We start from the raw sequence: 27,702 nt of genomic DNA on the forward strand, positions 1-27,702 counted from the left end.
CTCCTAATTCTGCTTGTGTTCTGTAATACGGGCAGGGGGAGAGGGAAGCCCTTTTATCTGCCCTTAGTATCTAAGATACCACTTAGTAAATGATCCCTCAGAACCCCCTTGGTTGCCTGCCTCCAACATGTGCCTTTTACCCTAACTCTTCCAGAAACACAGATGGCCCAAGACAGCCTGCACTGGAATGGCCCTTCTCAGTGAAGGTCTCTTGCACCTGGCGGCCACGGAAGTCTCACTTTCAGACTCATGGGGCAGACTGGAGGTGCAGGATGGACTTGGACAGCAATAACCCTACACTGTTCCTTTTGGTTCTAGGACATATTATGAGGGGATTCTTTTTTTCTGGAAGTAGGTTTAATTCAATTGATTTAATTAAATCCTATTGGCTCAGATTGATAAAATAAGGGGTCTGTCTTCTCTGAGAATACCCTGAGGTTGAAGGAGAAGAAACACGTGGACCACAAGGGGAGGGTTAAGTGAGATGGTGTGTGAGAGGCACTTTGTGGACTGCAAAGGGCTAGGCAGATGAGACATTGCCACAGCCATTGTTACCATCATTACTTTGTCCCAGGCACCTCTGGGTGTGGTCTTGGAGAGACAAAGTGCAAACAGAGGTAGAGTTTCCTCCCAGGTCACAGGCAGCTCCTCCCACCTCTGTAGGGCTTCCCTCTGCAGCTGCTGTCAGATTCCTTCTCAGGTCCCCCAAGCATCCCCTCTAACTTCCTCTCCACAGCTCACTACCCTCCCCAACCCAGGGCCCCTGGTCACTCACAGTGGTTCTCTGCTTGTCTGGCAAGGAGGCCCAGGGGCCTTTTTGAAGACTCCTCATCATCAAGGTGAAGGTCTTCGGCCTCCCACTGCCCAGAGGCCTTGAAGAAGCTGGCACACATCCCATAGGGACAGCACTGGTAGGCATAAGGCACCTCCAGGATCCTGGTCGGGGAGAGGCGGGCAGATTGGCTGCCTCAGCATCTTTGGGGTCTAAGACCTAAGTCTGATTTAAGACATCTGCAACCCAGGGGCTGGGCACTCAGTGTCTGTCCTTCAACTCCCAAGTTCCCTGTTCCCTGTGCTGGCAGTCTCCTAGGCATTCTTTGTAAGGGCCTTGCAGCCTGACTCCTGATCTGAAGGGCTCTGGAGGCATTTCTGTCTTTCTTTGTTCATTTTGGCAAGTGAGATGGGGAAAGAAACGTTCTGCCCATTGTTTAAGGAGTCCTCTCTGCTGGCTCAGAGCAGGGAGAGGCTTCCCCAAGCTCACACAGCACTGCCAGTGCTTTGCTTCTTCTCCCAGGCAACACCTCCTCTTTTATATTTAAGGCCACATGGATTCTTCTGGTGATTCTTCACTCTGGCCCTCAGTGAGACCTGCACCCTATCCCTCCCCCATCTCTGGGCAAATTGGAGCTGGATTTGGTGCCCTCTGAGGGTAAGTGCAGAGGCCCTAAGGGCATCTCATTAGTGTGCAGCAGACAAGGCTTGGGCCACACAGGCTGCACCACTGCTGCTGCATGGAAGAGGCCTGGATGTCATTAGCACCACGGCCTGGCTGTGTAGCTTGTTTTCCACCCATCAGTGTCCTGGGCTCTGCCCTGATTCCACGGGGCTCAGATGCTGCCCAAGTGAGGACAGATAATCTGGACATGTGGAACCAGATGGGGTGCAAGGAGGGCTAGGGGATCTTCACATCATCTTACTTCTATCACTCTCAGGTCCCAGTGCTCACTAGCGTTGGAGCTTGGGACAGGGGAAAATGCCACCAAGGAGATAAGGAGGAAGGGGAGGCATGAACCAGGCCCCTCTTGGTCTGTAGGTGGTCAGGTGAGCCCTTCCACTAAATCTTGGTCAAACCCTAAGCCTCTAGGCTCTTCTCAGGGTGGGGCCATCTGGCTTTCTCTCTGTCCCTCCAGGGTCTGCAGCTGGCCTACCCAGGTGTTGGGGAAAGCCAGTCCCTCACCTCAGTTTTGGGAAACTGTCCTTGGAGAAGGCCTGGGAGAGAGCAAGGTTCCCTTTGAGCTTCAGATGCATCAAGCCCCCAAGTCCAGCCAGGGGCAGTGTGGTCAGCTGGTTGTCTGTCAGGTCCCTAGGACAGTGGATGGTCAGGGTTATTGGCAGTCAGTGGGATTGCTGAGGGGGCAGGGCTGTGCTGAGAATGTGGCCAGTGTGCCTGGGATGGAAGCAAGAGGAGAGGAGCAAAGGACAGGAGAGAAGCTTAGAAGAGAGCATTGAATGCCGAGGGAGGAGGGCAGCCAAGAGTTGCTAGAGGCACCATCTGCAGGTTGTTCATTCTTTTATTCGCTCATTCATTCAATATACAATGGTGCCAACTATATACCAGGGACTGTTCTAACTTAATGCCAAGCCGTCCCAATTTGTAGGTAACAGAGCTCCCTCAATCACAGTTCCTGTGCCCAGTTCTAAGTGCCATCCAGGAAGCCCTGCCCACCCGCTTGGGGAACCTTCCTGTTGTCGTTTATCCCCATCCCCCTGCCTTTCCTCCCACTTTTCTGATGATGTAAGAGGGCTGAGTCTGGGACTGGACAGAGCTGGTCATCTGGCTACAAGCAGGGATTGGGTCATCCACTCCATCTTGTAGGGACTGCTTTGTAGCCAGAGGTGAGGACATGCATGTTCTTCTACTGGAGGCGCATTAGAGGAAGCCCAGGGTTCCAAACCAAACACCAAGACCACAGACTGTGCGTCGTGGAAACAGCCCTGGACTGGAAGGCAGGAAACCTGGCACTATCACCAACTCACTGTGTAACCAAGGGGAGCCACAAATCTGCCTGAGCTTCAGTGTCCTCATCTTTCAAAGGGATAAAAATATCCACCCTACCTATCTGGCAGGACTAGAGCAAACAGGAGAGGGAAGACGGAGGTGAGAGTTTTGCAAAGCCACGGCCCCAGCCTGAGGAGGAATTTGTGTGCCTACTGGGAGTCCTGGCCCTTGGCTTTGAGTAAACTTCTCCTCCTGGGCCTTGGAGGCCTCACCTGTGAAGTGAAGCAGGTGGGGCTAGATGGTCTCTGAGGCCAGGGCTGGAGCTAGCCCAAAAGAAGTCTTTGTGTTAACCAGAAAAGGGCCCAGTCTAGGTAGATGTGCTTTTAGGAGTCGCAGCTTGGCAAGGAGGTGGCAGGATGTCAGCTCCCTCTTGGGCAGGAGTGCTTGCGCAGTGAATAACCTGCCCCACAGTACATGGCAGCTGCAGCAGAGGCCCCTTCCAGCCCTGACATAATGACCACGTAGCCAACACTGCTCACTCTCTGTTTACATCCTATGTAATTTAAAGGACCTGAGGTCCCCTGCTGCCTCACAGAATGGCAGTCCTCTACAGCAATGCTCAAGCAGGGAACCCCTGAGCTCTCTGAGACCCTGGCTCCCACATCTACTTCCACCCTCCTATGTGTGAAGGGATTCCAGGCCCAATATATCCTCTTTATTGGTGGATAGAGAGGATGCGGATGGGACCGAGGCAGGGGGGATGAGGAGGGCTGAGGCTGCCAAAACACTGCAGAACATTAGCAGATGATGTTCCAGAGCTTGCAAGAGGCAGGCTCTCTGTTTATCAGGCCCCACACTCTGTCAAACGGATTGTCAGAATGATTGATTAGGCTGAGGCCCATCTCCCTGGGATATGCATGTTCCTGCTCTGGGGTGGCCCTTCTGCCCCCATTGGCCAGCCCATAGTCCCGACTGGCCCCCAGCATCCTGGAGGAGAATGCAGCAGGCACTTACAGCTTGACCAGGGAGCGCAGGGTGGAGAAGGCCTTGGGGTGGATGGACCGGATGGTGTTCCAGCTAAGATCCCTGCAGGCAGAGAGGGTGTGACAGGAGGGGACAGTAACATGTGGAGGACTCACTGTTCCCATCATGGGCTCCCCCTCACATACCCCCATCTGACCTGCCCCCAGTAACAGTAACCTTAGCCTTTTGGGGAAGGTACCTGCTGCTGCCCAGCTCCTGAGCTGGCTGTGGCCCCAGGAACAGGGACATGACAGCTTGGCTCCAGGGCCTCAAGACCTCCTGGGTGCCAGCTAGAGAAGTGTGTGTGTGTGCTGGGGGTGGGGGCTACGGAGCTGGGAGGCGATGTGCATGTCACATTTGCTTAAATTGTACACATGTGCTATGACAATGAGCATGCCTAGCAGAGGGACACGGTGGCTCCTCCATGGCCCACCCCTGGATGTGGGTACTCACAGGGCTTGCAGGGAGCTCAGCTGGCTGAAGGTGTCAGCTCCGATTTCCCAGATGCGGTTGTGTTGGAGGCCGCTAGGGCAGCAAGAGAGGCTGGATGAGCCGGCAGGCTCACACCCTGGCTCCGCTCCATGCCCCCCGAGCACTGGGAGGAAGAAAGTAGAGCCCCCCACTTCTCCTGGCACAGGAAGAAAGGGCCCAGCCCGAGGAAGTCACCAGAATTAAAGGGAGCACAAGGGGATCCGGTTGCCTTGGGTAAGTGGGTCAGGAGACAAAGCCACAAAACCATCCCTGTGGCCCAAAAGGGAGTCAGCTTCCAGTGTTCCCACTGGGCCTGGCTCCCAGCCCAGCCAAACTGGCCCCCACACCTCCCATCACCATGGGTCCTCCAGACCCTAGCCCAGAAGCAGAGCACCGCCCAACCCAAGTGACTGGCCGGAGCTGGGAAGCAGAGCTCAGTAGACTGGTTGAATGGGAGATGGACCCTGGGCCTCAGCCATGCAGAAGACCCTCCTTCCCTTGGCACCTAGACAAACAGGAGACCCTCATATCTGTACCCTGCCCCAGCCCCAAAAGGCATGGTCCTGCCTAGAAGCAGGGTACAGACACAGGGAAGCTCAAGAGGCCATGCTGGCTTGAGAAAACAGGAGCTGGGTTAATAGAGCTTAGAGAATTTTTCAAGTGATATTTTCTTTGTGACCTTTGAATCCCAGGCTTGTTCTTCCACATATGATTATGTATGTCTGTGTGTAATATGCAAACACATACACACATATGCATGTGCGTGTTTAGAGGTATGGAAAAGGAGAGAACATGCTCCAAAATGCAGGGTGCTTCCAACTCCTTAAAGCCTTCTCCGGTCCATCCCACTGGGCCCTGATGTGACCCTGTCCCTCCACTGGTTCTAATCACTACTGCATTTCTGTGTTGCTATTGATTCATAAGGAGCCACCTTGAGACTCCTTTTGGGCACCAGCTCCTGGGTCTGTCTTCTGCTGTGAGTCCTAGGGCCATTGTGCAGGCCTCTGCCAAGCTCTCAGCCCTAAACTCTGGGTTAAACAAACTCAGAAAAGAGAAGGAAGAAATGTCAAAGTGTGCATTGGCCCTTACTGATACCCCCCATCACACCTCCCTGCAGGACTTGCTCAGGGTCTGGCTGGCATACTTTTGCCTCTTCCCTACCCCAGACTCACATTTCCTCCAATTTCTGACACCTGTGCAGGCTGGGCAGCTCCTCAATTTGATTGTGAGACAGTTCCCTGGGGAAAAGAGAAAGGCCAGGGCTGGGGTGAAATGGTGGCTATGTGAGGGCTGTTCGGGGACGGGGGGCTCTAGCCAGGACTGTGCTTTCCTGTCAATTAGCTGAAGGCTGTGGGGACCCCACAGGGACATGGCTGTTGAGGCATCTCACACCAGGGCACCAGTCTCCTCAATTCACTTTCTCTGCATTTCCTCCTACTAAGTCCCACTCCTCATTGGGCCTAGATGGGGCTACCCAGGAAGTGAGAGGGGCATGGTGAAGAGGAAACAGGCAAAGAGTCGGGGAGAGGGGCACTGAGCCAGCCAGCAGAGAACACATTGGACCTCACTGAGCAATGCCAACCCAAGCACCTGCAGTCACCATTTATGGAGCTGGCAGGAAAGATCAGAGCTGGAGGCCCTTAGGGATCATCTGGCCCAACCCTTTCATTCAGCAGATGAGAAACCTGAGGCCCACAGAGGGGACAGGACCTGCTAAAGGACACACCACCAGTCAGTGGCAAGGCTGAGTCTGGAGCCTGTGTCTCCGGACCCCCAGCCTAGGGCTCTTTCCACACACTATGTGTTGGTCCACCCATCTTGAGCTGCGGGGCTATGGTCTCTGATGAGGAGCCTCAGATTCAAGTTGGAGTCCAAGGAGAGAGGAAAACTCCCCTTGACTTCAGAGGCCACTTAAGTACCTCCACGGTCCCAAGATCCCAAGAGGGGACTAATTTTCTTGTATAAAATTAGAGTAATTATGTCATTTATTGGTATTATGCACTAGGTGCTTTACATATTTTTTTCAACCCTTACAAATTGACTCCCATGTTATTGACGAGGATATCAAAGCTCAGAGACTTTAAAGAGTGAGTCCAAATCAATACAGCTAGTAAGTGGCAGAGCTGTGCCTCAAACCCAGTCCTTCTGGGGTAGGCTCTCAGCAGGAGCCTATGCTGCTCCATTCTCCAGGAAGGGAAGTGACCAAGTGGGACAGAAGCAGGAGAGGCCTTTTGTAGGACATGGGGGTAGGGGCACAATGCCAAGACTGTAGAATTCTTGTGAGCACTCACAGGACTCGGAGCCTGGGCAGCTGTTGGCACATCCCTGATGGGAGCAGCCGGATGCCTGCGCGGGTCAGGGTCCTGCAGGGAGAACAGAGACAGAGCTGGCACCAGGCCCAGGGCCCTGCCATTCCCAGCCACCCCGCTCCAGCTCTGGACCTGATACTGTCGTGGGATGACGGAGCTAACAAAAGAGAGAAATGGAGGGAGAGACAGGGCAGGGGGTGGGGCTGTGGGGACAGAAACGAGCAGACACTGGCATCTGAGCACCAAGCTCCCTTGGGCCTAGAGGAGCTGGGGGAGGGGAGTGGAGAGAGAGGGCCACAGCCCAGGGCTCTGCTCCAGCCATCCCCATCCCATCCCCACCCCATGTCTCATAATGGTCTCAAGCAGCACTGGGCCTGTAGGACAGGGACACAAATCTTCTCTGCTGTAGGGACCTTAGAGGAGGGGATGTCCATGGGCAAGTGTAGACAGAAAAACACCGTAGTGGGACCATGGGACACAGGCACAGAGTTTGGTCCCTGTGCCTCGGAGGAGGGAGAAGAGATGGGATAGAAGGGAAGAACCAGGAGCTGGGCTGGAGAGGGCTGTGGGGGCAGGTTGGAGAGCAGGCTTGGCTTCGGGCAGGGTGTCCCAGGAAGGACCCAAGGCCAAGGTCATCTTTGGGGAATGACTACTTCCCTCATGGAAAATTTTCCACATGCCAGTGAATCTAGCGGGGAGACAATGGAGGCACAGAGGAGAGCCCCAGTCCCAGTGGTGCCATGAATGAACTTTGTGGTGTGGGGCAGGGCAGCCGACTTCCTGACACTCATTCTGGGTGTTTGCTCAATTGTTTCATTTCATTCATTTAAATGTATTGAGGGCCTACTATGCGTCGACACTCCTGCCCTCTATGCCACAGGAGATAATAATAGAAAATACAAGAACGTCTTTGTTGGAATCAAGCTTCAGAAAGGCAAAGATGGGTTTTCACAACCCTCCTCTCCATCACTTCAACCCTCAGTGTACCTGTGGCTTGGGGTTAGGAGCTCTAAATTAATACCTGAAAACTCCAAGCATGGTAAAGAGAGAAAGACCAGCCTCCTCACTGCCATCCCATCTGCCACCTGCTGACCTTGCCTGTGGGCAGTGCCACATCAGGAGGAAGGGGATGGAGCCAGTAGTAGAGACAGGCTGGATAAAAGGGAAGCAAGGAACCTAGACAGCCTTCCAGGGGCAGGGAGTGGAAGAGCTCTTGGGAATGAAGCTGGGGTGATAGATAAGGTAGGGAGAGAGAAGCCACTCACAGGATCTCCAGGCTGGTGGTGCCTTTGAGATCTGGAAACTCCTGGATGTCCGTGGCACCATTCAGAGATCTGGAAATAGAGACAATGAGCTCTGAGGGGTGGGGTCAGAGCATCTCAACATCAAGACTCTCAATTCTCCATTTTGTCTCCCCTCCGGGACTCCTCCTTTGGGGGCAATGTCATGCTTCCCTGCAATCTTCCTCAAGTCAGCCACGCAGGCCCTCGTGGAGGCTGAGCCATGCTTAGCAGGGTCCAACCAGCCATTTGCTTAAGTTTGCTCAGCACTTCCTCGCCCAGACAGAGCTGGGTAACCTCAGCATTCACGCTTCAGCTTGCAAAAACCCCATATGCAAGCAACATGGGAATGGCCTCTGGTTAATAGACAACAGCTTGGGTGCTTCTGGAGAAGCCCTTGGCTGCTGGGTTTTGCTTATTAGAACCTGAGATAGGGTCACCCCTAAATTGTCATCTGCTGGAACTTTATTAGAACTATCAGTTCTCAGCCGGGTGTGGTGGCTCACACCTGTAATCCCAGCACTTTGGGAGGCCGAGGCGGGCGGATCACCTGAGGTCAGGAGTTCCAGACCAGCCTGGCCAACATGGTGAAACCCCATCTCTACTAAAAATACAAAAAGCAGTCGGGCGTGATGGCGGGCGCCTGTAATCCCAGCTACTTGGGAGGCTGAGGCAGGAGAATCGCTTGAACCCGGGAGGCAGAGGTTGCAGTGAGCTGAGACTGTGCCATTGCACTCCAGCCTGCACAACAGAGTGAGGTCCTGTCTAAAAAAAAAAAAAGAAAAAAGAGAACTATCAGTTCTCTTAAACTGCTTTAGACTGGTGGTTTTCCTCCTTCCCACCATCTCCTATCTTATTGAGGACACGGACCCACATGGGGCCCGCATGCAACAGCAGCGCAGAAAATTGAGTGTTGTGAAAAGCCCCGAGGAGGCAGCGTGGGGTCCAGAAATGAGCCCAGAATCTGAAATTAAAGGGTTCTGGGTTCATGCCCAAGCAGGGCCTGAGTACCTCATGTTCCACCTGTAAATCGGACGAATAACACCTACCTCACAGGGTTACGATGAAGATGAAATGCCGTAACGAACATGAAAGTTAAGTATGTGCTTTGGAGATGTCGGCTATGTTACTGTGACGCCACAGTAGGCTGACAGCAATCCAAGGAAGCTTTTTCTTTTCTGAGACTGAGTCTTGGCTCACTGCAACCTCAGCCTCCCAGGTTCAAGCAATTCTCCTGCCTCAGTCTCCCAAATAGCTTAGCTGGGACTACAGGCATGCACCACCACGTCCGGCTAATTTTTGTATTTTTATTTTGAGACGGAGTTTCATTCTTGTTGCCCAGGCTGGAGTGCAATGGCGCGATCTCAGCTCACTGCAACCTCCGCCTCCTGGGTTCAAGCGAGTCCTCTGCCTCAGTCTCCTGAGTAGCTGGGATTACAGGTGCCCACCACCACGCCCGGCTACTTTTTTTGTATTTTTAGTAGAGATGGGGTTTTACCATGTTGGCCAGGCTGGTCTCGAACTCCTGACCTCAAGTGATCCACCCGCCTCAGCCTCCCAAAGTGCTGGGATTACAGGAGCAAGCCTCTGTGCCTGGCCCCATGGAAGCTTTTTGAAGAAGTGGGACTTGGGCTGGAAATTAGAGAATGAGAGAGGGGAAATAGAGAGCACCTTCAGGCCAAGGGTGATAACGATGGCACAGCAAAGTGCCCAGGGATCTGGGCTCCAAGGCCACAGGAGAACCAGCCTTGAGAACACACCATATTCAAAACTCCCAATTATTTCTGGAAAAGCTACCATGAACAGGATAAAACCCAAGAGGCCAGATGAAAGTCCTTGACTATGGAGATGGACCTTCCTTGTCCCTTTGAGACCTGGGAAGAAGCCACAGTTCAGGGAGGTGGAGGGAGGCTATTAAATTTAGAAAGAGGTGGGAACGGGTCTGAGCAAAGCAGAGGCCTGCAGCCTTGAAGACCACGCTTTGCAGTGGACTTGTGCCTTGCAAGGGAGAGATCCGCAGGTGATAGGCAGGAGAGAGCAAGAAGGAGTGAGGAAAGGGGGAAGTTCAGGCTGCAGCAGCCTTCAGGAGACAACTTACAGTGTGTGGAGTTTAGGCAGGTACTGGAATGCCGATCTTCCCACAAACTGGATTGGGTTATCATAAAAGTGTCTGGAAGAAGAAGGTCCAAACACCTAATTGGGTTTTTCAGGCCTTTCTGCTGGGATTAAGGCCAATCTCTGCTTTCTTCTCCTATCAATGTAGACCCAGGAAAGAACATGCAGGGAAAGGCAACCCCTCCCATACTTCTGCCTCCCTGGTGCTTCCTAGGGAAGTCCCTCCTGCCTTCCCATCCTCTGTCCTCCTCCCCGAAACACTGTTCGGCATTAAGAGACCAGAGAAAGTAGTACTCACATCGTCTGTAGCAGAGGGTTCCCCATGAAGGCCTTTTCTGGGATGGCCTTGATGTTGTTGTTATGGAACCCCCTGGAAGACAACACCAGGAACCAGTGAGGATTTGGAGAAAGGTATAGAGAGGGAGAGGCATGGAATTCCACAGGGCTTTTGGACAGCAAGCTAGACAGTCCATAAGACAAAAGAGGCATTGGCCTGGAGATTCCAGGTTCAGATTCAAATACTGCCTGTGATTTTTCTTTCTTTTTTTTTTTTTTGAGACAGGGTCTCTGTTACCCAGGCTGGAGTGCAATGATGCGATCTTGGCTCACCGCAGTGCAGCCTCGACTTCCTGGGCTCAAGCGATTCTCCTGCCTCAGCCTCCTACATAGCTGGGACTACAGGCATGTGCCACTGCACCTGGCTAATTTTTTAATTTTTTTGTAGAGACAAGATCTCACTTTGTTGCCCAGGCTAGTCTAGAACTCCTGGGCTAAAGTGATCCTCCTGTCTCAGCCTCCCAAAGTGTTGGGATTACAGGTGTGAGCCACCGCACCCAGCTGATTTTTCTTCCTGTTCAATTACACACCCTCTTTTCCCTAACAAGTGTAAAAAGAGTGAGGGGTGGAGACATGGCTGCAGGCCTCAGGAAGCCTATGGGAGCAACTCAAGAGCAAGAGGCTGAGTTCAGACCCCAGGAAGGGAATCCTCTCCTTAGTCACTTGTTGTGAGAGCCGTGGTGGGTCCCCACAGAGGAAGCCAAGGGTGTGTGAGAGGAAAAGGAAGATACAGAAAAGACACAGCTTCCAGGGGATCCCAAGTGAGGGATGTTCCTCAAATGGAGGCTGGCTTGGCCTCAAGGCCCTAAAATAAAGAAACATAGAAGTGTCAACAGCACGCAGCCAGGGGGATAAGGTGCGGAATGGGCCGCTGAATGACTGTGGATGGCACTATGGGAAAATGAGGACTGAGGCACCCAGCTGAGAGTCTGGGAGTCTGGAAGCCAGAATTATGTGTTTGGTTAGTTGGGAAAAACATTTCAAAATAAATAACATGTTGGACTGAAAAGTACATAACCTGTGCGGAGCAGGCCCCTTTCCTTCCCTCTCTTTTTCTTTGGAAGTTTCTGGCTTCTCTGTCCCCCTGGACTCTGCTCACCTCTGTCTTCCTCCTGCCGTCCCCATCGTGACTTCCACCTTCATGCTGTCTCACTCACAGCTTCACGCTCAGACACCTCCAGCCAGTGCCACCCACCCAGGCCTGTTTGTTCATTAATTTATTCCTCTCATCTGCTCATTATGTTTTTCTTAAACACCATCTTTGTGTCTAATGTTGGGCCAAGCTCTGAGGGATTTAGAAGTTTCTAAGACAGGGACCCTGTCCTCAAGCAGCTTTCTCTCAATAGATGAGAGAGAGAGATGGAGATAGACAGGTACACCCCCTCCCACATATTTTTGTCCCTGCTAACTTAGGTCTCCTCGCTCTTCCCTAATGTTTTATTATTTCCCGGCTCAATGCTTTTGCACATCCTGCTCCCTCCATGCCCTCTTGATCGATCAAATCTCATGCTTCTCTCATGCCCCAGATCAAAGGAAAAAAGTTAGACCTTGGTGACTCTGGCAATGGAGAAATTTCAATAGTTTCTCACTCAGACTTTTTTTTTTTTTTTGAGACAGAGTCTCACTTTGTCACCCAGGCTGGAGTACAGTGGTACAATCTCCGCTCATTGCAATCTCTGCCACCTGGGTACAAGTAATTCTCATGCCTCAGCTTCCCAAGTAGCTAGGACTACAGGTGTGCACAACTACGCTGGGCTGGTTTTTGTGTTTTTAGTAGAGATGGGGTTTCACCATGTTGTCCAGGTTGGACTCGAACTTCTGACCTCAAGTGATCTGCCCACCTCGGCCTCCCAAAGTGCTGGGATTATAGGCATGAACCACCACACCCGGCCAGACTATTTCCTCTAGGTGGTCCAGTTGTCCCCTATGTGCTGCCTACATCTGGCATTCACACCTTCAAACTTCTGGATGAGGCAAGGGAGGTGGCATGGGGCTAGTACTATAGGTCTCAGGTGGTGGGGGTGGTTTGAGCTATAAAGATACTAAGCTGGCCGGGCGCAGTGGCTCACACCTGTAATCCCAGCACTTTGGGAGGCCAAGGCAGGCAGATCACGAAGTCAAGAGATAGAGACCATCCTGGCCAACATGGTGAAACCCCGTCTCTACTAAGAATACAAAAATTACCTGGGCATGGTGGTGCGTGCCTGTAGTCCCAGCAACTCGGGAGGCTGAGGCAGGAGAATTGCTTGAACCTGTGAGGCGGAGGTTGCAGTGAGCCGAGATCGTGCCACTGCACTCCAGCATGGCGACAGAGCGAGACTCCGTCTCAAAAAAAAAAAAAAAATAGATACTAAGCTGCCTGAAAGTTTGGGGCTCTGTTTATGAGTCTCCAGGACTCTTAATCTGGTCCCACTCTAGCTGTACGATAGAGCTCTTATTGTTTCCTGAGAGCTTCCCTCCAGTAAAGCTGCTTCCCACCTGTGCTCATCCCTCTGCCAGCTCAACTTCCTACCTGGGTCTTTACCTACAATTTCTTCCTCTGAAATGCCTCTCCCCTTCCCCATCACTGTCGCCTCAATCCCGGTCATCCTTTAAGGATCATCTCAGGATTAGTCCACAATGATCTTTCCACGTTACTCTGGACTCCCACCGCTGTTTTAGCTAATACTCTGCAAGTTATGGTTGAAGTTATATACCATTTTGTCCTGCTCCCTGTTTTACCTATGTTACTTTGTGTCTTCAATGAGGCTGAAGGATGCTTGGGGAGGGCCATGTCAATCTGACCCTTTGTTTGTGTTTATCACTAAACACAGTGCAGGGTACATTGGGTGCTCAGCGAATGCTGAAATAAAATAATAAATGGTGGCTTTGGGGAACCAGAGACAACTTCTCAGTACCCCTGGGGACAAGGTGCTGAGGAGTGATCCTGTAAACCAGTTCTCAGTTCCTTTCCTCATTCTTCTCTGGACACATCCCAACCAAGGCAATGGCAGTGCCAGGCCCAGGCTAATAGTAGGTGGCTTGTGCCATGGGTTTTCCCAGGCTGGAAGGCCCCAGGGCCATTTCTGCTATTGACACAACCCCAGGAAGTGCCTGACACCAAGCTAATGAGGCCTGGGACTACTTAGAGCTGCACTGGGGCTTGGGGAGCCGGGGCGGGAGGGTGGGGGACAGCTACATCTTTTATAAGGACCATGGGAGGTGAGGAGGTAAGAGCATGAGGCAGCTCAGGCTGGCTTCGGCCCCTGCCCTTGGGACAGAAGGACACCCACAGAAACCAAAAGAGGCGCTTACAGTTCCTGCAGTCTGCCCAGGGTCCGGATGGCCACAGGGAACTCCTGCAGCTCGTTATAATTCAGGTCTCTGGAACAGAAAGCAGAGCAGTCATTAGAGCAAAGGCTTAATGGGGCATGTCAGGGTCCCTGAGAAATGGAAACTTGGCTCTGGGCTTAGCCAGGGAGATGGGTTTTCCAATCTGTTGGATCCAGCGGCCAATGTCTGGAAACACATTTTTGGAATGTTCGTGCTCCAATCCTATTCCACAAATCCTCAGGCGTGGAATCTTCCTGGCTGCAGAACTGTTCTGAGGGGGGAGACATACTTCAGGGGTGCAGATACCTGGAACCATCTCCCTCAGAATAGACCCTGCCAACTGAAGAAAGCATCTCAAGCCTTTGGAGACATCAGAGGAGTGGAGGAAGGGGGGAAGTGGGTGATCGTTAACATCTTATAACCAGCACTAGGGATTCCAGAAGGTTCCTCAGGTGACCACTGTGGTCTCCATCTGTGGTCTTGCTGTTATCCTCTATAAAAATGGGGAGTGTTTCTTCTCTTTGGGTGAAGGCACAACAGCTATTTTCTCTTACACTTTTCTGTACTTTCCAATTTTTTTTTTGCAATGAGCATATATCACATGTATAATCAGAAAATTATAAAGGTAATTTTTAAAAGGGGTAGCAACCCAAGTTGGCAAGAATGTGGGAAAACAAGCATCCTGATAAATTATTAGTGGGAATTTAAATGTGTACAGCCCTTTAGAAACTATTTGATAACATCTTTTCAAATTAAAAGATTCATACCCAGGCACTCCAAGTCTAGGAATGTGTAAGGATAAGCATAAGGATGCTCAGAACAGCACTGCTTAGGCACCAGGGGCAAAATATTGACCCATAAGTGACCACAGCTTCACTCCATCAACTCTTTTAAGGAAACTTCTGTGTCCGTGCCTTTTGTGGAGATGACAGGGCAAGAGAAGCAAGAGAAATGGAAGAGGCCGAGGGCAACTTTTATTTTCATCAGAAAAGATTTAGAATTGCCTGTGACAAATAGAAAAGAGCCCCAAAGGCAGGGGAGCCCCGGGGAAAGAGGTGAGCATTGGAGTTTTGAGGGAGATAGTACAGAGTGACTGGGAAGTAGAGAGTAAGAACTACAGGGTACTTCTAGAAAGTTGTACTCCCTGTTACGTAATGAGATCGCCTATCATCGAAGAGCTTCCAAAATTTTAAAGTTGGCTTTCATTTTACTCAGTAGTCAACGACTTAGCCCCATGTGGAAATGTGACTGATTTGGGGGTGTCTTAATGCCTCTTGGATCCTGTTTCTGGGGTCCTGGGGTTTGGCAATAGGTTGGGGGAAGACTTAGTTACAGCATCCCTCCCTAGCCTCCCAGGATGACCCCAGCCCACCTTCTCAGCCTTTTAAAGCCACCCCTGCCCTGACAACCTTCATGGTTGTCCATCCAAGCCAGGGCAGGGGGACCACATGGAGGCCCTTTAATTACAGAGTGACTTGGCAGGGTTTTGTGGATAAATACCATGTTAACATGGAGATAATGACAGGCTCCTCTGCGTGGCAGGGTCATTACACTTAATAGTCCACAGGTAGAGCCAGGAACCCAGCCCAAGGGCCAGAGGGGCAGTGACAAGCGTCTGGCAGCCAGTGAGCCGGATAATTGTCACACACACACACACACACACACACACTAATTACCCAATTACCCTCAGACTGCCCTGGTGATCTTGGGTAATTACAGTAGAAAATCCCTTCTGCTTTGCTTCTCTCTGCTCCGTTCTCTAGTGAGTCAGATACCTTTGCCTCTCATGCGTCAAACCTTGTTGATTTGCTCACAGAGAGGCTCCCACAGGCTATGTGAAGGATGTGGTCAGGCGGAGGCCAGGATGTGTGCTAAGCACTTTGACTAAAACCAGAGGTATTGGAGTTGGAAACAGGGAGGAATTTTCAAACTGTGGAGTTCCTGGAGTTCTACCAGGGGCTACAGAAAATGCCTAGAAAACCAGACTGGGAGAATTGAGGATGGCAGCAGGGATGAAAGCAATGGCCTCTCTTTTTGGTCTTAAATTGTATACATGATTCATTCTCATATCTCAGGTTCCAAAAGCAGGTGTTCCCCTTCATCTTGGCTCAGCTCAATCAGGAATTCTCCATTGTTGCAAGAGAACTAGATTTCCCATAAATGACATGGAAGTATCTTTATTGAAAAGTCTTTTTTTTTTTTTTTTTTGAGATGGAGTCTTGCTCTGTCGCCTGGGCTGGAGTGCAGTGGCGTGATCTCGGCTCACTGCAACCTCTGCCTCCCAGGTTCGAGCGATTCTCCTGCCTCAGCCTCCTGAGTAGCTGGGATTACAGGCATGTGCCACCACACTGGACTAATTTTTGTATTTTTAGTAGAGATGGGGTTTCACCATGTTGCTCAGGCTGGTCTCAAACTCCTGACCTCAGGTGATCTGCCCACCTCGGCCACCCAAAGTGCTGGGATTACAGGCATGAGCCACCGTGCCCAGCTGAAAAGTCTTAATATTGCATTATTATCTCAAACACAAAGTATTGCATGGATCTGGCTTCAGAGACTTTGCTTGCTATTCCATAGGCCTAGCATGCTCTTCCCCAAATACTTCTATGGTTTACTCACTTCATTCAGGTCTCTGCCCAAATTATACCTCATCAGAGAGCCCTTCTCTGACTACTCTATCTAAAATAGCATATCCTCTCATTTGCTATTCCCTTATCCAGTGTGGTAGATTAAAAGTGATCACAAATCCTTTGCAGCTTCTCCTTTCAAGATGTGACATCTACCTTGGGCTGGGATGGCCTTGTGACTGGCATGGTCCAGCAGAATGAAATGGAAGTGATATAGTGTGACTTGGTCCCTAATCACATGAGGCCTCACAGCCTCTGCCTTTGCTTTCTTGGAATGCTCCCACCACTATGTAAGAAATTCCAGACTAGACTCTTGAATGATGAGGGCCATGTGGATACAGAAGACCAGCCGACAACCAATACCAAGGCCCCAGACATATGAGTGGCCTCCCTAGACCTCCTAGACCTAGTTGAGCGTCCAGATGACTACAACCTCATGAATGAGCCCAGGGGATGGCTCCAGCAGAAGAACCAACCTGATGAGCCAGCAAAGCCATAATTCATGAAGAATAATAAAGTGATATTTTAAGCCACTAAATTTTGGGGTGATTTGTTATGTAGCAATATAGAATGAGACAGCTTCCGTTCTTTCTTCACAGAACTTAGTCACCTGACATAAATTTGTTTATTTTCTTTTCACCCAATTAGAATGAAAGCTTCTTGAAAATAGAAACATTGTTTCATATTCTAAACACCAGAACAATCCTGGCGCATAGCAGGAGCTCAACAAATACTTGATAGATGAAGCAATGAAGACGTCTAAATAAATTGATTAATGAAAACACTAATGGACTCTTAAGAGAATCTACAGTATTTGGGGGAACGTCCTTAAGATTTTGAGGTTGATGTTGCAAAAGGCACAAGATAGTCCTGAGTGGCTTGCCTGGGGCCACAGAGACCATGGGATGGTTTCATGTGACTTTGCTATCATTGAGTCCTTATACAGTTCACTGGACCCATGTCCAGGCAATCCATTGAGTAGTTCCAGCCCTCCTTGGCAGTTTCTGGTCAGGAATTTTGCAGGAGTGGCCTAACAGACAGTAGCAAAAGACATATGGTAAAAGGCATGTGAACTACAAGTCTATTTTTGTCGAGAAATGTGAAAGAATAAAAACTGTGCAAAAGTCAAAGAGAATGCTGCAAACTCCATGCCAATGAGGTGGCCGGAGTTTTCCCATTTGGACGTCTACACAGATTTTATGACCTGGGAAATTGCCAAAGTCCTGCTTCATATAGTACCATGTAGATGTAATCTGTGGCTCTAATTGTCCAGGGAACATGTCTTTGCAACTCTCTCCGCTCCTGATGGATTCAACTCAGTGCAATGAACATTTGTTGCCTCCTTGCAATACACAAAGAATTCTGCTGGGTAAAGTGGAAGGTAGCGAGATGGGTTTAAAAAAAAAACCCACTCCTATCTAGACAAATGCACAAGATAATGAAAGAGCATCTTTGACATGACTGTGGAGAGCACACGAAGCATCAGGACCTTCACAGACTGCAGTGATCACACAGAGCTGGAAAGACCATGAGGGCTTCATGGAAATGTGACATGTGTCATAGAACAGCAAGATTTCAATATGAAGGGATGAATGGATCAAGAAGAGAGAGCATGACTTAGAGGAAGTGAGTGCTGTGGAGTCGTGTTTGGAAAAGAGCAAGCAATATCGCTTGGTTGGAGCAAAGGGCAATACTTGGAGGTAATTCTAGAGGGCTCTCTCCTCTGGACTGCTATACACTTCTTATCTGCTGTCCCTGCCTCCAAGTCATCCATATGATAACATTGGTTGAGCACTGTCTGTGTGCCAGCCACTAAGTGTTTTGACTGAATAATCTCTTAATCCTCCCAACAGCCTCAAGAGGCAGTTACTACTATTATACCCATTTGACAGTTGAGGAAAGCGAGGCACAGAGAGATTAAATTAGTCACTCATATCACACAACTGATACCTGGCTGTGGCAGAGTCTACTGTCTGTAAGTAAAAATCTACTCTCTTTTTTCTCCATAGCTGCACTGACCAATACAATAGCCACTAGGCATGTGTGGCTATTTAAATTAACTACAAATAAATAAAATGTAAGATTTGGCTCTCAGTTTCACTAGCCACACTTCAAGTGCTCAGTAGCAACATGTGGCAAGCAACTATCATATAAGAACAGATGCAGAACATTTCCGTCAACCCAGAAAGTTCTACTGGGCAGTGCTAGCTTATCATAATAGGAAGAATGCCAGGAATGGAGCAAGAGTGGACTTCTCAGCCTCCTTCACAGTAGTTGTGTCAGAAGTGGTGCATACTATATCTAGTCCAGGATTTATAAAATAGACAACTTGTCTCCTCACTGGTCTCTCTACCCTTCCACCAGCTACAGGCCAAAAACAATGAGGCCCTGGAGGTGGCAAGCTCCCAAGAAGCCAGATCCCTGAGTCATCACATGGATGAGGCCACCTGCCAAGAAGACACACTCTCCTTAGACTGTTACATGATCCAGAAATAAACTTCTATTGTGTTTGTGCCATTATACATGTTTCAGTCTATATGTCACAGCCATTTAGCCTACCTGAACTAATTCGGTGTCACAGCCAGGATTTGAACCCTGGCAGTGTGAGTCTGAAGCCCACACTCTTAGCTACTACACATCTGCCGGAAAGATCTTTTTAAAATGCAAAACTGAGTCTGTCACTCTCCTGTTGAAAAATCTGGAAAGGCTTCCAGAACAAGGGCTTACAGACAAAATCCAAATCCCTTAATGGGCTCCAATGCCCTTAACTAATCCCTCAGTTTCATCTGCCATTTCAGCCCTTAATGGGTTGTGCCATTTTCACACCCTTGTGTAGCTACTTGCGCCCCTCATGCCCTCAGCCTGAAATACCCTTTCCCCACATCCTCAGCTGTTAAAATCCTAGTCATCCTTTGAAGTCCGGTTCAACTATACCTTTCTCCCTCAATCCAACCCAATCCCTGTAGTCAGAATGATTCACTCACTCTCTCGGAACTTTTCTGGGATTTTCGTCCTCTGCATGCATAGCATTACAATGTTAATGATAGAGGATAATCGTAATTACTATGTAATAGTCATGGTTCTAGTGATTTGCATATATTAATTCATTTAATTGCCATGCCAACCCTTTGAGGTAGGTACCATAATGGCCTCCATTTTGGAGATGAGAAACTGAGGCACAGAGGGAGATAATCACTTGACCACAGTTCCACAGCTAGTATTAGAAGGGCGGGGATTGAAGTCCAGGCAATCTGAGTCCAGAGTTGGGTTTTCTGCATGCATATTGTCTCCCCAATGAGACAGGAAGCTTGCTGAGGTTGGGAAGCATATGGGTTCACTTTTGGATCTCCCACAGCCCAGGCACAAGGCCACACATGTGAATGTTCATTGTTGTAGATGATCATTTGAGTCCACTGTGCAGGGTCTCAAGATGGGGGCTCCTTTGGCCTTGGTAGCTGGCTGCTTCATGGCAGTGTCTTGGCCTTTGGGATTAGACTCTAACATGCAGACCAGGCTCAGTGTGTATCTTTCATTGCAGGATGGCTTATGATGCCCTAAACTTCAGCAGGAAAACTCATCCATGGCTTAATAGACTATTATCTTTAACAGCCCACAATCAGCCAGAAGCCCAGGAAGAGTTCATTGTTCTGTCTCCTGCTCCCGGGAGCTAGAAGCAGAGGGGGAAGGACTGAAGTTAAAGAGAAACCACTTCCAACTCCAGCCAGAGCTCAGTCTGGAAGCTGCAGCTGTCCATAGCTAAGACACCCCTTCATCTGCTCAACTGTTTCTAGCCAAATCTAATCAAAACAAATGGCAAATCCATGCAATCGGTAAAAGTAGCTGAGAAGGCAACCCCAGCCCTAAGCTGTTCAAGGACTCACATGCCTAATTTTCTCTTTTCCATCAGGCTGTGCAGAAATGGCCAACTTCAGAGATCTCTGAGGAGCCTCCCTGTAGATTCAGCTGTAGATTCAGACAACAGAGCTGGCAGGATTTTACAGTCATCCTGTCCAGTCCCTTCTTTTGCTTTTTATTTTTATTTTTTTGAGACAGAGTTTTGCTCCTGTTGCCCAGGCTGGAGAGCAATGGCGTGATCTCAGCTCACTACAACCTCCACCTCCTGGGTTCAAGTGATTCTCCTGCCTCAGCCTCCCAAGCAGCTGGGATTACAGGCATGCACCACCACACCCTTGTATTTTTAGTAGAGATGGGGTTTCTCCATGTTGGTCACGCTGGTCTTGAACTCCTGACCTCAGGTGATCTGCCCACCTCAGCCTCCCAAAGTGCTGGGATTACAGGCGTGAGCCACTGCGCCCGGCCCCCCTTTTTTTTATTGATGAGGAAATGAGCTTGGAGAGAGGAGGTAAATTGCTGCAAGTCCCAGAGCCAGGACTCAAACTCAGGCCTCTTGGCTCCTGGTTTAAAACACTTTCCTATATTCTACACAGAGTTGGATCCTGGCTAGGCTCTAAATAGCAGGGCTAACAAAAAAATTTTAGGGAGAGAGGATAAATGGACGTGGAGGACTGGGCTTCTGCAGGAGTTTCTTTTGATGCTTATAAGCATGTCAAAGCCAAATAATTATGATTTGGAAGTTAGATGTCTTTTTGTATGTTATCTGTGTTAGAGAGAGTTCTTGCCTTCTGTGCACCAACAGGATCATCTTGAACAAATCTCTTAATTTTCTTAGCTCATTTCTTCACCTGTAAATGGGACATACCCATTGCATACGATTGCTCTGTTCACCTGGTCCAGAGACTAGCACAGAGTAGATGTTCAAATAATGCCAATTCCTTTGACCTCTTCCTTTTACTAGACATAAGCTACTAGAACAGACACTTTCATTCTTTAGATACTACAAAAGTCAGCATGCAAGTTGGCCCATCCCCTTTTCATAGCAATTAAGAAAGATGAATATCATTAATTGGGTTTCCACTTACATTTTTATTCTCAAGGCTAACATTTGTGTTTATTACTGGATCACAGATAAGGGCACATGAGGGAATATGGGTGAGCCTAGCTCCCCAGTGTGAAATGCAAAACACAGAAATTTTGGATAGATTGTAAACTCTGAATTGCCTTTTATCTCCCAAAGGCCTGGAACAAAGGCAAGCTAGCACAATGAATACATGTCTTAATTGCTTTTCTCATACTGCAGACAGAGCCTCTGTCCTAAATATGACTCCACGTGCTTGGGGCAGATGACTGGGTGAGCCAGGAACCAACCAAAACTTTAAAACTAATAGTATTGTTTTACCTTCTAAACAATCTACATAAAAGGCCACCCATTAATAAATGCAGCAATGAGTAAAGCTGTCATTAGCTTCCATTGAGAGACACAGATACAACCTCCCTCCTTCCACCTACGTTCTCTTTCTTGCCAGAGAGAAAATTCAGAATCTACCTGAAGCAATAGCAGTGCTGATTTTAATGAAAATGACTGATCTCTGAGATTGAGATTACTTGTTGCCCTGCCCTAATGAAGCACCTGGAACCACAGAAACCTAGAATTAGAAGGGTGGTAAAAAGTAATAGTCCAACCTGCCCCCAAAGAGGAATCATCTCTGAGATTCCGGCCCAATTGGGGATCCAGTTTGTACTAGAACTATCTAAAGGGCAAGGCACTCACTGACATGCTGGGTGTCTGGTGCTGTCACTGTTGGGCCACTCTGCAGATTAAGTAATCCTTCCTTACTGTCAGCTGGAGTGCCCATCTTCACTTCCCTGCTTGGCCCTCATCCTGTCAGCTGGAAGAGCATAAAATGTAATCTGCCTTCCAAAGATGATCATTGTACTGTATCCAAGGCTTGTCTTCAGTTCTTTGAATCACATTTTGTGACACTTCATATTCTCACCACCCTCCCCAGGAGAGCCTTTGCCACGCTTAAGATATGGCACCCAGAACAGGATCCATCAGACCTCTGGATGCAATCAGACCTCTGTAGGCAACATCCCTCTCACCTGGATGTTTGGGGCCCGTTAATGCAGGCGACCTGAAGGCTCTGAGGTGTTCCTGACCACAGCAGAATGTGGCCCGATAATCTTTCCCAGAGACTTGGACCTGTTGGTCAAAAGCTGGGGTCTTGCAGTTCTGAACAACTGGCTTATGGGAAGGTGATCTGGACCAAAGGGAGGGCCAAGGGACCATCCTCGTGGGTTCAGTCCATATCCAGGCCATTTCTCCAAGACAGCATGGGACACCTGTGCCAGCTCCTGGGCTGTGAGAGGACTGACTAGAGGATACTTACATCTAGGGCGCAGAGGAGAGGTCTGGGCTAGAGACTGCATATCTTGGAGTATAGATGTGACTGCAGCTGGGAACAACCTTAGATGTTAGACGGTCCAATGCCTCCCAGTACAGATGGGGAAACTGAAGCCCAGAGAGGATAAAGATTTGCCAGGAGCCATAAATCTATTTGTTGAAATATTTGTTCACCAAACATTTATTGAGTACCTTCCCTGTGCCTGGCACTGGGTCAAGTGCTGCAAAGACAAAAGTGAACAAAACTCATGGAGCGGTAGGAGGCAGGCAATTAAGTGAGTAAATACATTATTAGGATATCAGATTGCGGTGTGTGCTATGGAAAAAAATTAAGTAGAAAATGGAGAGTGCTGGGAATGGAGGTTGCAAAGTGGTGACCAGGGAGGATACTTAAAAGGTGACATTTGAGCAAAGTCCTGGAGGAGGTGAGGAAGTAAACCATGTGGATAATGGTGGAAAGAACATTCCAGACAAATGGAAAAGGCTTGATGCAGGAACAAAAGTAGTATATTCAAGGAGGCCATCGTGCCTGGACTAGATTGAGGAGGGGGTGACACCAGAGAGGCAGCAAGGGGTCACAGCATCTGAGGCCTTGTAGACCAGTACAGAATGTTGGCTTTTTTTTTTTCTGGAGTATGATGAGGAATCACTGGAGGGTTTGGAACAGAAAAGTAACATGACCTGATTTGTATATTAAAATAGTCACTCTGGTTGTTGTGTTGAAAACAGATTGTAGGATGACAAGAATGAAAGCAGAGTGACCAGATAGAAGGCCACTGCAATAACCCAGGTGAGAGAAGGATGGCGGCTTGGAGCATCGTGGTAGCAGTGGAAGAGGTGAGAAGTGGTCAGATTCTTAATATAGTTGGAAGACGGGGCCCATGGAGTTTGCTGACAGCTTGGATGTGGGATGTGAGAGAAAGAGAGTTGTTTTGGATGACTCCAAGGTTTGGGCCTGAGTAACAGCAGGAGTAAAGCTGCCATCACTGAGCTGGGGAAGACTTCTGGTGGGATGGGTTCAGGGAAAGACTCCGGGGTTTAGTCTGGAAGTCTGGATATTTGTTAGATATCCAGTGAGCATGTTAAGAAGGCCTTTGAATATTTAAGTCTGGAGTTCAGGAGATAGGTCTGGGCTGGAGTAATCAGCAAACATACAAGACCAGATGAGAACATGGAGGGAGAGAAGCGTAAACAGAACTTGAGCCTTGGGAGAACTTGAGCCTTGGGACATGCCAAGGTTAAGGGGTTAGGGTGATGAAGTCAGAAATGCTGGTAACAGTGCATTCATGTTAAGTTTAAAAGAACTCAAGACTTCTGATCTAGAACCCTTTAGTCTCTGTGATAGCAGGGACTACACTTTGTTGTTCATAAATGTTTTACCAGTGCCTATAATGGTGGCCTGGCATATACTAAAAACTTAATAAATATTTATGGAATGAGTGAATATAAAGAAACAGAAGAAAAGAGAGTGGTAATCTTTAATTCTTACCAGCTCCTCCTTCCTACAGATATGGGAGGGCCAGACCTGAACTTTGTTTCCTCTCCATTACATCTACTACGGAACCTGTGGGCCAAGCTTCCCACCCCCCTTAACCTCTCTTCCTCTCCATTCCAGACCAGCTGGCTGGGGTGCCTGAGCAGTCGGCAGAGGGGGTAGAGTTCACAGCGGAAGTTTTGTCCCCATTGCCAGCAGGGGAGGGAGAGGCAGCAATGACAGGAGCAGTGACCTTGGCTACCCCCCACACCAGGGCAATGGGAAAAGGAATGTTGTGCTGGGAAGAACTATTAATAACTCGTCACGGTCACAGAACGCAACATAAACTCATTGGGCAGCTCAATTTTCTGCCTGTTTAAAGTGATTAGTGGTTCTGCGGGGGAAGCCAGAAAAAAAAAGTTTTATATGGAACAATAAATTCCTCTATTAGCCACAAAACCCTACAAATTTGCAGCTAATAAACCCACAAATGTAAGATGATTAAGAACTGGCGAGGAAAGAGAGTTCCTTGATTCTTAGCCTCAAGAGGCAGTGTGGTCTGATGGGCTGACGCTGGGCCAAAGGCAGAGAAACCCAAGTTAAAATCCTGGCTCTTAATTAGCTGGGTGTCCTTGGGCAAGTCATCCACCTTCTGTCTCAGTTTCCCCATGTGTAACATGAGGATACACAATTCCTGCCTTGTCTTTCTCAACAAGTGATTGGGGGATAAATAAGATATGAGACAAGACAGCCTTTCAGAAAAAAAATATTTCTAATTCTCTTAACTGCAGGGAATTATTTGCCCAGTGACTAGTGGGATGATCAGCTCTTACCTTGAGATATGAAGGCAAATTTGCGAGATTCATCTGGACCCCTGCCCCAACCTATTAGCCTGTCCCCAGAGGGCTCTGTCATGGAGCCCGCCAGGATAGCTGTAGAGTGGGTTGAATTATATGTAGCCCCCAAAAGATATGTCCAAACCTGGTACCTGTGAATGTGAGCTTATTTGGAAAGAGGGCCTCTGCAGAAGGAATTAAAAATCTCAAGATGAGATCATCCTTGGTTAACAGGGTGGGCCCCAAATCCAATGGCAAATGTTCTTACAAGAAGAGGAGACACACAGAGGAGACACACAGAAGAAAACAAAAAAGGCAACCTGAAGATAGAGTAAGAGATTGGAGTGATGGATCTACAAGTCAAGGATTGCCACCAGACACCAGAAGTGAGGTGAGAGGCATGGAATAGATTCCGCCTCAAACCCTCCAGAAGGCACCATCCCTGCTAACACCTTGATTTTGGACTTCTGACCTCTAGAACTGTGAGAGAATAAGTTGCTGTTTTTTTAAGCCACTAAATTTGTGATAATTTGTTATGGCAGCCACAGGAAATTAACACAGTAGTCATGCCTTGACTGCCTGGAAATTCCCATCCATCCTACAGAGGAGATGAGACACAGCATGGACCACTGTGAAATGACACTTCTGGGTAACATCCTCCCGGCCACCTTAGGACACATTCCATCCAACATTAAATGGGAGGACAGGAAAGGAAGCCAACATAAATCAAGCACCTATAATGTTCCAGGCACCACGTGAAGTCATCTCATTTAATGCGATCCTTGCCAACAATCTTCTCAATTGAAAACTATTATCCCCATTTTCTATTTGTGGAAATCGAGGCTCTTGAGAAGTCAGGTGACTTGCACCTGTCACATGCTGGTGGCAAAGCCAGGATTTGAATCTAAGTCTGCTAAGTCAAGATGAATCCTCATTCCACCCTGGGAAGAACCCTGAGCCCTGGGAGGACCTCGGTGGAAGTCCACCTGGTTTCCTGTCCCTGGCCAAAGGCTGACATCAGGGCCAGGAGTAAGGGGTGGCCAGATACTCTCAGAACCAAGTCAGAGCCAGTTTCCTGTTGGCATTAGTGGTTTCAAAGACACACACAGAGAGGAACATTTTCTAGCTACAGTTGCTGTTGAAGTAAAAATGTTCTGTGGAAACAGATCACCAGAGCATCCATCACCAGAGGAGATTTGATGTGGAAGGTACAATTTTGTATTATAAGGCAGAATTCAATACATTTCTTCTTTGCCCTCTTCCTGTCCCAGGCCCCTGTTGAATGCTGGTCCTGATTTAGAGAGAGAGCTGGGGCCAGAAGATTTCTGTTCTCACTATGGCCCCAGGCTCTCCTCCAAAGGGAAGTGTCCAGCCAGCACAAGGCTCCAGTTGGGCCTGATTTGTTTAATGAGGTTATAACAAGGCCCAAGGAGCATCACCCAGGCCCAAGAGAGGTGAGACACTATTGTCCCCGGGTCCATCCTGGGCCCTGTCCCCTCCTGGGTTCTAGCTGAGATTCAGCCATCAAGTTCCCAGATCTAGAGCATGAGGGTGAGCCCTTTAGGATGCAATTGTGTTTGCTCGACCTTTTTTTTTCTTGTGAAGATTTTCAAAGATCATTAGCTGTCAGGCTAGACTAGCTCGTCATGGCCTCCAGGCACACATTTCCAAACACTGACCTAGGGTTTCAGGTCCTGAGACCTCCTGGGAAAACCTTCCTAGAAATGTTCTTCACCATGCTCTCTTATCTCTCAGCCTAGATACCTGGGAAGTCCTATGATTGATCTGACCTTGACGGAGCTAGTGCTAAATGAAGCAACGTATTACGAAGCAAGAGGTATGGTTTCTAGTGGTTTACTGTCACTTGCAAATTATAGTGACATGGGCAACTCACCCCCAAATACCTACATTTGGTCTGACCTGGTTAAGTGGAAATACTACTTCACAGTCTGGGGACTAGACCACCTCTGATTCTCAATTTCCCAGCAAGTTCGGGTCATCCTCATTGTGGAAGTAGGAAGGAGTTGTGGATGCAGGATGGAGCATGACCTGTCTGCTTCTGGCTGAGGTTTCTTGGCAAAGTCTGGAATGATGATGACTACATCAGGAGAAATGTCCTGGGAGCTTCCTTCCTACGAGGTCAGACTTTCCCAGAGGGCAACAAGGTTTCTGTAGGAAGGGGGTGGGGCGGGTGGAGTTGGCACGATTTGTTCTGCTAAACAAGAGAGAGGTCTTAACAGTGCCCATCCCCTGAACCCTGCCCAAATGACTTGGATTTGCTGGCTCTTTTGGAGTAAAAGAGAGCATGGTGTATGTCTCTCACACTTTCTCCCCATCTCTGAGGTAGCCCATTGTGCAGATGAAGGAAGTGAGGCTCACAGAGGTGAAGTTACTTCCTCTGGCTGACCCAGCTTGCAGGGGCAAAGCCAGGGTTGGAAGCCAAACAGCCTGGTCTCCAGAGCTGAGGGCATAACAGAGGGTGTGTTGCTGCAGGTGCATTTGTGATGGGCATTTCTGTGCTGTGCTGGGTTGTGGGGTGGGGCTGCCTACGTGGAGTGAGGGTCATGTAGGGCTTGAAACATGTGGCATGTGTGCTGCACGTGCACATGATTGGCTGTGCAGTTCCAGATGCCTGTGTGACCACGCGTGTGCATGCCCGCACCTGGCCCCTCCTCCCCAGGTGGTATGGCTGGGGGCCGCTTTCCCCACTTAGAGGAGTCTGCAGAGGAGCCAAACCACAGCTCCAGCCAAACCGCAGCTTGGGCCGCAGGGGTTTGATCTTCCCTCTGCTGCCGGAGATGAGAGAAGTCTAAGTGGCAGAGATTTACGGGGCCTGAGGGAGAAATACCCTTCCAGTGAGAAGCTCACATGAAAAGCTCCAGAGTAATAACTGAGACTGCAAAGCGTGCCAATTATGCAACAATTAAAAGGTTTGACTATC

General features: G+C 49.1%; 1 protein-coding gene across 11 annotated transcripts in view; it reads right to left on the reverse strand.

The window, feature by feature from the left end:
- LGR6 (leucine rich repeat containing G protein-coupled receptor 6) overlaps nucleotides 1–27,702 on the reverse strand; it is a 127,629-nt gene that overhangs the window by 8,555 nt on the left and 91,372 nt on the right. For 6 of the 11 annotated variants that reach the window (XM_016935790.4, XM_063793651.1, XM_063793660.1 and 3 more), the window contains 10 exons: nucleotides 13,548–13,616; nucleotides 10,216–10,287; nucleotides 9,901–9,972; nucleotides 7,788–7,856; nucleotides 6,505–6,576; nucleotides 5,386–5,451; nucleotides 4,196–4,267; nucleotides 3,734–3,805; nucleotides 1,958–2,083; nucleotides 776–936 (listed from right to left, as the gene is read on the reverse strand). In XM_016935790.4, coding sequence (XP_016791279.3) covers nucleotides 776–936; nucleotides 1,958–2,083; nucleotides 3,734–3,805; nucleotides 4,196–4,267; nucleotides 5,386–5,451; nucleotides 6,505–6,576; nucleotides 7,788–7,856; nucleotides 9,901–9,972; nucleotides 10,216–10,287; nucleotides 13,548–13,616 — 851 coding nt within the window. Of the gene's footprint in view, nucleotides 1–775; nucleotides 937–1,957; nucleotides 2,084–3,733; nucleotides 3,806–4,195; nucleotides 4,268–5,385; nucleotides 5,452–6,504; nucleotides 6,577–7,787; nucleotides 7,857–9,900; nucleotides 9,973–10,215; nucleotides 10,288–12,437; nucleotides 12,579–13,547; nucleotides 13,617–27,702 lie in introns of all 11 variants that reach the window. The other 5 variants (XM_054657666.2, XM_063793641.1, XM_054657671.2 and 2 more) reach the window with 3 other exon arrangements.

The sequence above is a fragment of the Pan troglodytes genome, chromosome 1 (genome assembly GCF_028858775.2).
Source record: "Pan troglodytes isolate AG18354 chromosome 1, NHGRI_mPanTro3-v2.0_pri, whole genome shotgun sequence".
In the NCBI taxonomy this organism is placed as follows: domain Eukaryota; kingdom Metazoa; phylum Chordata; class Mammalia; order Primates; family Hominidae; genus Pan; species Pan troglodytes.